The sequence below is a fragment of the Lepidothrix coronata genome, unplaced genomic scaffold (assembly GCF_001604755.1).
Source record: "Lepidothrix coronata isolate B3197 unplaced genomic scaffold, Lepidothrix_coronata-1.0 Scaffold64, whole genome shotgun sequence".
Taxonomy (NCBI): domain Eukaryota; kingdom Metazoa; phylum Chordata; class Aves; order Passeriformes; family Pipridae; genus Lepidothrix; species Lepidothrix coronata.
Genome location: NW_016690244.1, coordinates 2129748 through 2141398, shown reverse-complemented (window position 1 = coordinate 2141398; position 11651 = coordinate 2129748). Strand labels below are relative to the sequence as shown.

At 39.4% G+C, this 11651-nt stretch overlaps 1 protein-coding gene across 5 annotated transcripts in view; it reads right to left on the bottom strand.

The window, feature by feature from the left end:
* RBMS3 (RNA binding motif single stranded interacting protein 3) overlaps positions 1-11651 on the bottom strand; it is a 711089-nt gene that overhangs the window by 147858 nt on the left and 551580 nt on the right. For all 5 annotated transcript variants that reach the window (XM_017817961.1, XM_017817959.1, XM_017817960.1 and 2 more), the window contains one exon: positions 6422-6579. In XM_017817961.1, coding sequence (XP_017673450.1) covers positions 6422-6579 — 158 coding nt within the window. The remainder of the gene's footprint in view (positions 1-6421; positions 6580-11651) is intronic.

Genomic DNA, 11651 nt, shown 5'->3' with positions numbered 1-11651 from the left:
AGAGAAGAGAAGAGAAGAGAAGAGAAGAGAAGAGAAGAGAAGAGAAGAGAAGAGAAGAGAAGAGAAGAGAAGAGAAAAAGAAAATTATAAAAAAAACTCCTAAAGCATAAACATAAACCATGTTTATTATACAGATTGATACTGTGTCAAGATAAAATTTAACAAAAATTTATATATACAGAATAACATGATGATTACATAATTATTACCTAGAAATATTCAGTACCATGTAATTACCAGTCAGTGGAAAAATGTGGGTTTGTTTTACATATACCCTATAGTCACTTTGCTTAATAATAATAATGTAAATGAGAATCAGGACTATATCTTTTTATATCCAGAGTAACTATTAAAGATATAATTGTTACTACCACATTTATGTTATGATCTACATATGAATATTGGTTTTGTTTATAAGAGAAGAAATAATAAATCTTGGAGGACAGTGTTTCCTTTCTATTTAAGGCATTTTGCAAAGATGGAAGGTAGGCAGTAGCAGTATTATACCGTCCAAAGAACTGAGACCATAGTCAGAATACACACCAAAGAACTCAATTTCTTTAGCATATCAAAAAGATCACTAGAGGGACAGTCTGCTGGCAGTGCATAAGTATCTTTGTGGGGAGGATAAACTAGGTAGCAAGCAGTGCTTTAATCTTCCTGAGGAGGTTGTGACAAGAACCAGACAAATTTGAAAGAGAAATTAGGCAGAAACATTTAACTACAAGGAAGTTGATCCATTGGCAGACATTAGATAGAAAAGAGATGCTTCTTTTTTTTCTGCTTGATGGCTTCAAATCACTTCTGAAAGTCTTATTTTAGTAAATGGCAAGTATTACCTCAATATTAGGTAACTGGGAGTATTTCAACTGTCTGTGATATAAAAGACGTCAGGCAAAATGATCTTCTGGTCTCAAATACTCTAAAGATACAAGATAGTTTTGATTAGCATGAGGTTTCTTAGCGCCTCTTTATGTTCTACTCTTCATCTTTCTATGGAAACATTTCACTTATTTTTTAATTTACTTTGGTCTTTTAATTCCAGGCATTCTAAGACCTTGATATTGCCGCAATTTGTGATTTTCTCCTCCCCTGTAACTGACTTAGGTATTATATCTCCCCAGCTCTTGAGCTGGTAAGAGATTGCTTCAAGATGTTTGTACTTTTTGGGTTGAATCCATTTTATGCTGGAAAAAACTATTTCCTTTGTCACTTATAGCCTAAGAAGAGATTTATTTTGACAAGTTCTCCTCATTGCTCACAAACTGTAACTTTTCCCAACATGTCTTGCCTGTATATTCTTTTTATTTGGTAGAGCCAAAATTTGCTTGAACAACAGAAGGTTGTTTACTATCTCAGATAAATATATAAATACAGAAACCACTCCTCTTCTCTGGGGATATGGTCCATTCTATACCTTGCAGAATGACCCAGTATGCCAAGGTGACCATCTTGAGCTGCCTGAGTATCTCTGCGCTACAGTATCTGTATCTACAGTGCTCTCCACAGAGAAATCTCTTTGGTTCAGAAGAGATCTAATAAAACTAAATGACACCTACAGTATACTGAGAAATCATGAAAGATGCACCCATAGTGTTTAAATGCCTCACTACAGACCCCTCCAGCTGGTTTACAAAGGGACAGAAGAGTCTCCTTGATGTGTACCTTTGCTCTGAGGTGACAGCTAATTGAGAATCTCTTGATTTCGGTCGTTTGCTGGAACAGCATCATAACATTCTTTTATGACAGTTTGTGTTGGACAAATTTTCTCATGTTACTGAAAAAGAATAGTATGAACACAGTCTTTTCCACACAGAGCCAGGCTGATTTATGCTACTGTCTTCACAGTCTCAGGTTAAGTATTATACTGGTGCCCGCCAGCAGTGCAATACTTGACTGTCTGACTGTCAGCATTTCCATCATAAATTTCTGTTTTCAGAAGCTTATGACTTCGTTATAAAATGTCGCTTGGGGGAGTGAATCTTGCAAGGTCATTTTAAGTTACAAGACAGCAAACAAAATAAAAAAAGTCAGTGGTTTCTAACACTTTCTTCGCACTTTATCACTTTAAAGGACCTACAAAATGCCTTTTCTGCTGTTCACCTAAGTATGGCACATGTATGTATGGTATTATTAATACTACTATCTCTATAGGGAGGATACTTAAATAGTACTTGAATGGTATTTTACTATGGGTTTATAAAAAACAATTTTTATTTAATAGGTACCAGTTAAGTCCTCCCCCGAGGTATATCCCAACGTCTCCTTGCTCCCTTTTCCATGTCCCAAGGAGTTCTTCAATTAAACTCAAAACACCTCAGGCTTTGATTATGCAAATTGTTCAGCCAAATTATTTGATGGTTCCTAACTTTCCTTGTTCCACCCTCATCACCTTTCAGAGCTTCATATCCATTTTCATCTTATGGAGCCCCACTGATATTTGTCTAGGGATCCGGACCCACCTGTCCTTCTCCGGAGTTTGCTTCTCCCTGAAAGTGCAGTTCCATGCCTATCAATTTTCTTAGGGGTGTACAAGTCTATCAAAATCTGGTCCAGGTTGCAATACCAGATGAAAATGTGAGAGTCTCCTCATACAGACCTCCCCAGCACCCTGCAGTGTTGCTCTCCTTTCAGACAGGCCTTTCAATGGAATTTTAGCAGCACAGGCATTGGAATATTTTACAGATATCACACAAAGTCTTTGGGGCACATTTGGGATTTCCAGTTTCACCTGAGACATTAAATTATAAAGCAATTTCCTGGGTAAGACATAGGATGTGACAGATCATTCTTCTGACTGACAGTAGGAATGATCCTTACAGTATCTAAGCCTGCACTACCGCCCCAGCTGATGGATTTGTTCAAGTTAAATTTATAGCACCTTTTCAACTGCCTTCAATTAAACCCTTGAATAAGGAAGAACAAAGCATTTTCCCTCTTCATGAATGCATCCTTAAACTGCCTGGATGTTCTTCATCCCCTGGTGCTGCTGACACTTCTCTGTCTCCAAAGTAGCATCATCACTGATTCTCAGAAATCCCTTCTAAATATTCCACCTTTCATTTGGCAAAACAGCACCACTGCTTTGCCTCCACCATAATTGTGTTATTTCTTTATCTTCTCCCACCTCAACATCTGGAACTCATCCTTTGTGGGCCTGTGGAAAGCCAGGTCTTTCAGCATATACAATTACCTCTTTATAAATGGCAACACATCTTCAGGATGAAGATAAATATTTCCCTCCATGCCCTCAGTACCTTTCCCTATCCAGTAATTCCAGCCTCCCTGAAAGACCTTCTCACTCCCCTGATCGCCTTTTTACTCATACCATCAACAGCACTACTAACGTTCTGTTTGCCAAATTCATATGATATCAGCTTTAAAGTTTTATCTTGACATAAGTCTTCAAATCCACTTTCTGTGGCTTTTTTCCCTTTGTTTTTCGCTTTGTTTAATTTTGGTTTTGTTTTTCTTTTTTTTTTTTTTGAGAATGAAGGACTATGATTTTTTTTCTAAGCTCTAAAGAATATACTTATATTTTTAAAATGAGAGATCAGATGCTGAAGTTATTAGATGACTCCCAGCAACAGGGATTTAAGAAAAACAGCTACAAATTTAAATGCTGTGATGAAATCTGTGTGAGGGTAACACTGTGTCATTCCCTCTTTTGACACGCAATCTTATGACAGACTGCACTCAAAGCTTCTCATCCACAGTGTCTCCTTTTTCCAATATCCTGGCATTTCTTCCCCCTCCTACTTTTTATTTCTCTTTCTTCTCTGTGTTTAGTCCCAGCTTTTGCTTGCCACTGTCAACAGAAGCACATGCTGCCAAATGACAACAGCAACACAACCCCTGTGGAATGCCAGCTCCCACAGAGAGCCTGAAGCCAGGTAGGGTAGCCTTGAAGGACAAAGTATGAGCCAGAGGTGCAGTAGAGGCAGGTGTCCAGGGCTTACAGCATGGATACACTTCTGTGAAGCCACAGTCGGAGTCTAAAGCTTCCCTTCTCTGGCCCCTTGCTCATAACTCTCCTCCCCAAAATCTCCCCTGGGGTGTACTCAGGCACAGTTGGCTCAGGCCACAGTGAAAGGCTCTGGAAAGTTTTGGGAAAATCTGTTCAGTTGCTTTTGAGGGACGAAAAAGAGAGGAAATACTTTCACAGCTTAACTTTCACTTCAAGCTAGTTTTGTATGCACATACTTTAAAGGAAGCTCTTAATGTCGCCAGACATTACTCAGATAATTTTGATCCAAGAACATTTGAAGTTATTCTGGTTATAAATGATTAAGTAGCCACCTGCTGTATTATAAAACTGCTAATAATACCCATTTAGGAGAAAAGTGTGACAATAGCTGCCTTACCTTAAGTCTTTACTTCTGATTGCTTTTTGAATGAACACACTTATTTTGAGATTGACTATTTCCATAATTGGGCAGACTCAAAAAGTGAATTTTAATCATCATAGCACTTAACTAATAACTTTGAAACATCAAATTTCAAAATTGCTGGTTGCTGCAGCATTTTAGTGTATGCAAATTTAACTTTTTCACCTGTGTTTCTGTGGCTCAGTTAAGAGCTATGCTAAGCAGCACGGCACATTCCACAAGCAGGAAACACATACTGCGATAAAAGGCCCCCAGTCAGAAGGTACAATAGCCAGGATCCCCATATGGGTTGCTGATCTGAACTTCTAAAATATTATTTGGACTGGAAATCCAGCTTCCATCCCCTACCTGTACAGCACTGGTACCCACTCAACATGTGCTCATACTGTAGGTACACTAGAATGAAACCTTCATGACTACAAGCAAAGGTAAACAAATTAATCTATTTGGATTGACATGCAGAAAAAAGATACCAAATAGCATTCCACTACAAAAAGAAGTTCAGCTGGTCATGTAATTAAATCTTGTATTGATAATTCTGCAAAGATGAGAGTCAGCATTCAACTATGGTTCCAAATTCCTGGATTAACTCTGGCCTCACTCAAGTCAGTGGGAGGTCTGCTGTATACTTTGATGGAATGAAGGTTTTACCCCACTGTCATTTGCATGGTGAATTACACAACCTTCAAGTTAGATCATTAAAGGGCTCCTGAAATATGTTCCATAATTAAATACATTTTCATAAACTAAGTCAATTTTTAAAAATGCGAGTTTATCCGTGAGTTAGACTAATCTTTATTTAGTGAGTTAGAAAAATTCATGGTATTATCTGCAAGAATGCATAAGGAACATGCATAAATGTTTTGCCTTTTTCCATTTGAATTCAGATAATACTATCTTAACATTTTTCGTGCACGATGATCTTTTACATCAAGGAAAAAGGTAATACTACAACATCACTTATCTTGCAAGCTAACTTTTTATCATACAGTACCTCATTTCACTCAGTGGTGCTGTGACACGAACAGAAGTGTCATGATATACCATGATATGATGTATTTCAGAGAAATTTGCAAGACAAAGAAGTCATTTTGCCTCCTCTACAAAGCACAATGTTATGAATATTCTGTAGAAACAATGATTTGGTTTTTTTTTTCCTTTTCTTTTGAAGCAGAAGACTGATTTACAGGAGAATTGCAAATTTCTCTTCTTATTTGCTTTTTCAATACCTTTCTATATATAGCACTCTATTCCTTGGTTTTTCAAAAGAAAACTATTTGATTTGAGAATCTTTCAAGCTGAAGAGAATCTATGTAAATATTCCCTGAGAGTAAACATGGAAACTTGTCTATCCGTACTAACAATGAAGTACATGGTAATAATATGTTGCCTGTTCTGTCTAAAATATCTGACTACTCCATTAGGGCTTGTTATATGCAAATATTTCTTCTTAAGCTCTTCTCATAGCTGCAGTTCCCTGCAGCTTTCAAGGAAGACATGTTTCTTCAGTTATAATTCCTACCCTTTGCTCTTCCAACTGCTAAATTTACTTTTTCCTGTTGCAAAATCTTTGCTAAATATTTAAACAGTTTCATAGAATGGTTTTGGTTGGAAGGGACATTAAAGTCCCTCTCTGTATTTCTTGTAGGACCCCTTCAGGTACTGGAAGGTCACAATAAGTGCACCCTAGGGCCTCCTAAGCTCACTCCTTGGTTTCTTTCCCAGGTGTGTGCTTCTCGCTGTAGGACATTTATTATTATCCAAGCTTGATACTGCATGGATAGCTCACTATTCCTAGCAGTTTTTATTTGCATATACCTGCATACAATGAACTGTTTTTTAAAGCAAAGAAATGAATGTCCTTCTGCATTGGTATTCTTCAGGTGGGTGGAAAGGACAGACATGCAGCCTGATAAAGGTGCTGCTCTGCATTTTCCACAGCTGTGAGACTTCACAGCTACAGAACAGACAGCATTTGTGAAGGACCAAAGCCAAAAAATGTGCATGAACCAAAATAAGAGTAAAGGTTTCACCTGGCAAAGCCGACTCCTCTGCTGACTCCATTAGCATCTCTTAATATTCTGGTGGAAATGACATGTCCAAAGGGTTTCAGCATATTCTCCAGTTCCTGCTCATCCATGGAAACGGGTAAATTTGAGATGTATAGATTTGTGGGATCTTGCTCTTGTTGCTATGACAAAATAAGAGAAATATCCTCAGTTAGGCTTAGCACAATAGAATAGCTTATGGCTCATACAACAAGGGCTACTCAAAATAGGACCAAGTCAAGAATTTATAGCTGCATTAGAAGCAAATCTGAGCAATCTGTTCATGACAGCAACATATTTGCCAAATTTCTTCAAACTCTCATGCATGTGCTTAATTCTGTGCGTGATTGCTCTTATTGAACTCAGTGACACTACTCATTTATAGAAAATTACTCTCATGCACAAGTGTTCTTGGATTTGTGTCCTAATTTAGCAAAGAGATTGTGAAGAAAACGTGATTTCCACAAATGTGCTCACTGTTAACATAAATAAAGAATGAAAATTCAACACATATTTTAAGCAGATGTGCTTTCCAGCCTGCAGAGTTCCCATTCAACCCGTTCATCATGAACCAGGTTGGTTGAAAACACAGAATGTTTTTCATAGTACCTTTTCCCTTTTTTATTCCATAAAAAATATCTTCCTCCATAATAAGCAACAAGACCTAACTGGGCAGGGGGCAGGAGGGGAAGTTCTGCAGTTCAGCCTGAGGTCCCGATGAGATGTGTAACACATTTTTTCTCAGACTGAACTAAAATATGAGACAAAGCCTGCTGTATCAATAATTGAGAAAACAAAATTGAAAGCAGCTTTCTCGTTCTATTTAAGATTTTCAGACTAAACTTTCCATTTCCATTTTGGCAACCATTTCAACTCCTATTCTTGCTTGCTGAACTACTGCAAAGAAACATGGAAGAGGCATAGATGCCATATGTAAAATAAGTGTACTACAACAATAAATAAAACCCTTGTCTACAGACAACCAGGTCTTGATTGCATTAAATCAATTTGGTTAAGCCCTTGCAAATTTTCATGGCTCTGTCCATTTTCATTGAGACAAGCACAACATAATATCTGATCATTTGCCAGTGCAAGCCTGACTGGGATCAGGCATGACTACATAATTTCAGGTACTGTTTAATAACCAAAAATATAACATACAATACGTGAGAAAGTTCTCTGAGACAGACTTTTTGATTCTTTTTATTACAAATTTTAATGGGTAGAATTAATTTGTACTTGTTCAACACTGAATTGACAACAGTATTACCTCTTTTTGCTATGAGTTGTCCTAAAATCAGATTACTAATCTTGCAGCAGCACCGCAACCTTGCACTGTTATGAAATTACACACAGTCCTGCAGCCATCTGCCCTGCTTTAACTAAACTAGTTTCAAATTACACTCCATTAAAATCATTGAGGATGTGCCTTGTCAAACACAATCACACATTGTGTTTCTGGAAGATGTATAAAGACAGGACAGAACCAAGATGTTTGCTCCACCACTGCCTTGTACATTCAAGGCCTCAAAAATGGAAGGAGAAATTGTTTCAAGCTGTGATTCACACACCCCATCTATGCAGGAACGGGAATGACTAAACCAAGACTAATATAGCTAAATACAAGAATCGGAAGCCAAAGCAAGATTTTAGCTTCTCTTACCCCAGGCTTAGGAGAAATCTTAGCCTTTTTGGATGAGACAAAAAACCGAAAATGTGTACCTCAAAAAGGTCAAAAATCAGGAGGTGTGTAATACTGTTTTACTGCTTAATTTGGATTCTGACCTACGAGCTGTGAACACTTGCCTTTGGACATAGCACTTAATGCCCACTGCAGTCTACTTTGCATCTCCAGACTCATTACCCCACAAAACAACACATTACCATGCACATTGAATTCTCCACTATTTTACAAAAATCAATAAATAAAAGAAAAAAATAGGCATGTCTTCAAGCTGCTGTCCATAAAAGTTATTACCACATCTTATACTAAGGGGCAGAGGAGAGGAACACCACACACAGGAACAGTGAACTTACTGCAAACTGAACTGAAGTTACAAATCTCAAATCTAGAAAAACATTATTTCCCTTTTCAGTTATCTTTCCCTGCAAATCAATTTACATATATACAGATACAAAAGCTAGGTCCAGTACCAAAAGATGCTGGTGAGGGGTCAAAACTGATACAGTATCAACAATGTGAGGAAAACAATGCAAACAGTCCTGGAAGGAAGGCAGGCAAGAAAAGAAAGGAATATGAGCTGCAGATCACACTTTTAGCTTTGGGAAAAGTAAGCAAACAAAAATCCAAAGCATTTTCTTTCTTCTTTCCCCCTTCCATCCCCCCATCCTGGATTTTTTCCCTTTTCTGTTTGCAAACTGTTTAAGTTTTATTGCTTTTTACTTCTCCTAGGCCTCACCTCCAAAGCCACAGGAAAAAAAAAAAAAAGATTCAGGAATTTGGAAGCATCTTCATTGTTACTAAGTACTTTGAAAGTGTGAGCACTAGAGGTAGGTAAAGCAGAGGCATCTGAGAAGCAAATTGAAGCAGAAGCGTTTGCAATTCTGATAGGCACTGTTCTTCAGAAATAATTCCACTGTTATGCAAATCTCTACCCATTCATTGGTTAAGGACTTTGATTAATCCACCAATCAGTGCTCAGGGAATGACATCCCTTGTCAATATTTAGAAAAAATATGTAGATGAGATCCCTGTAGCCAAAGGCCAGACTAACATGGAAAAGCTAAGTTATGCATCAGTAACTTCATGACAGCCTCTGCTTTCACTGAACCAACTCAGTCCTGCAGAATATGAAAATGAGAACTTTTCTTTAGACTACTCAGTTTTCAAACTGGGACAAACAAGTAAAATAAACAAGAACCATTGCCAATGTGTCTCACTTCTGAACCAGGAACACATAAGCCTTTTAACTGTGCTAGAGATTAAATGTTGTTGTTTTAAATATCTGTGGAAAGTTAGCTGCACTCTGAGGATGAATGAAAGACTAGCAGGCCATAGTCACTCTCTCACAAGGATTTGCCAAACCTATCTTTTATCAATGTGATAAATAAGAGCTGTAAGCAGAGAGAGACAGATGAGGCCACTCATGCTACCTCCACAACATAACAGTGTTTTCTAAGAAAGGAAAAGAAATCCACATTATTTTTCCTTACTATACAAATATAACATTTAGAGAAATACCCCTTTCCTTTACAGAGAAATATCACCCCACAAAAGCCATATATCACACAACAAACTACAACAAGATGAAATGCCTTCATAGTGATGCAGCCTGGAGCTGAACAGGCTTTACAGGAGCTGTGTGGAACCCAGCTGCTCTGTCACAGTGCAGACAGACCCCACCGTCACCTACCCTCACAAGGCCCTGTTTCTCAGACTTGGCCCCCTCCCAGCCTCTAGCACTGAAGCTCCTCATGATCTTTTTCAGTTGTGCAGAGATCCTCTCTTCAGCGTGAAGGTGCTGACATATGTCTCTCATTTTGCCAAAGCCTTTTCATCCCAGGTTCCTCAAGCTCCTGCGTGAGATATTCTCCTCCCCATCCCAGTGCCACTGCTGAGCTTCTCAGTGTCAAAGGTAAGTTCAAAATACGCCTAATTGTTAACAAGATAAGCCTAACCAGAACTGTAAATCCATGCATCTCATGATTCCTTTCATAATCCCAACCTGACAACGAGGTTTCTGCCTTCAGTGAAGGTCGTAGGACTGGTGGTGATGGTGGTATCTGGATCCACACAGTGTGGCTGCTCAGATTCCCTTTGGTTCATTTAATTCTTTCTAAGGCTTTTCACCAAACATTAAAAAATGCTACTTCCCACCTAGGGATGCTAAAATCCCATTACTGTCTCCAGTCCCAAACTGAACTGACTGACCAATCATCAGTGAGAGAGCTGAAAATCATTCTTTTCATACTCAAAGTCACTTCAGAACTGTGGTTTTCTCTTATGCCCCCAACAGTTTGGACAGGAGCCAAAGGGGTGGGGTGGCAGAAAGTCATACACTCACCACAAACAGCATTGTGCCTCGGATGCCCTGCAGCTGGTGACTTAGAGCCACTGCAGTGGGGCCACCAGCCAAGCAGAGCCTGGTCTTTTCTGGTCCCGATTTCACAGAATCATAGAATCACTAAGGTTGGAAAATACCTCCAAGATCATCAAGTCCAACCATTAACCTAACACTGCCGGGTCCGCTACTTAACCATGTCTCTAAGCACCATATCTACATGCTTTTTTAACATTTCTAAGGACAGTGATTCTACCACTCCTGGGCAGCCTGTTCCAATCTTTGACCACCCTTTCAGTGAAGAAATTTACCCCTGCAGACACACCATGCTGGCCCTGCAGCACGGGGGAATGACACACACACCTGTCAACAGAGTGTTCCCACAGAACAGTAGCCTTTTGGGTTTAATCCCCCATGTGTGAGAAGGGCCTTCCCAGGGTGACCAGGGCTAGCCACTGCAGCTGACTGTCGTCCTGGAGGCTCACAGGACGAGGGCGCTGCTGGAAGCAGTGGAGGGCTCACTGCAGCACAGTTTCTTTGCCTTTCCCAGACCCTATGTGCCAAATAGGGATAACTAATGGATGGTAGACCAGGCCAAGTTGCTGCTTCTCGAAGAGAGTAGTAAGGCAGCTGTGGCCTCTGCTGTATGTGCCAGCTGCAGATGCATCATGCTCAAGGTATGTAAATTTGCAAGCTCCATCTCAAGCCACGATCAAAAGCCTCCTCCTGGCTGTCCTCACCGAAGTTTGTTTCAGTTCAGATCTCCCATCTGACAGCCCAAGGACAGTCACATTTTCCAGGTACAATTTATATTTGCACCACAGCCCCAAAGAAACAAGGACGAACTCTCCAGTCAGTCCCAACCCCACAAAATCCTGCCACAGCCTCATACTCTAGGCTAAGCTCATTCTGGGGTCCTGATGTGTGCTAGTCTGTATGGGTACATAGAATACCATGTACTCTATGTACTATGGGTACATAGTGCCACAGAATGAGCCAACAACAAAAAAAAGAAATGAAGACAATTTAAGGTCCTCTGCAGACAAGTGCATGGCCTTTTGCAATTATCTTTGCTCCCACTGCAGCCTGTTTCATCATCGTTGTAGCCCAAATACCTCAGCTGCTCTGGTCTGTGGGCTCTAGGGACATTAGCTGCATGCATACATTGCAGTTGGGTCATTCTGGCTGTGGAT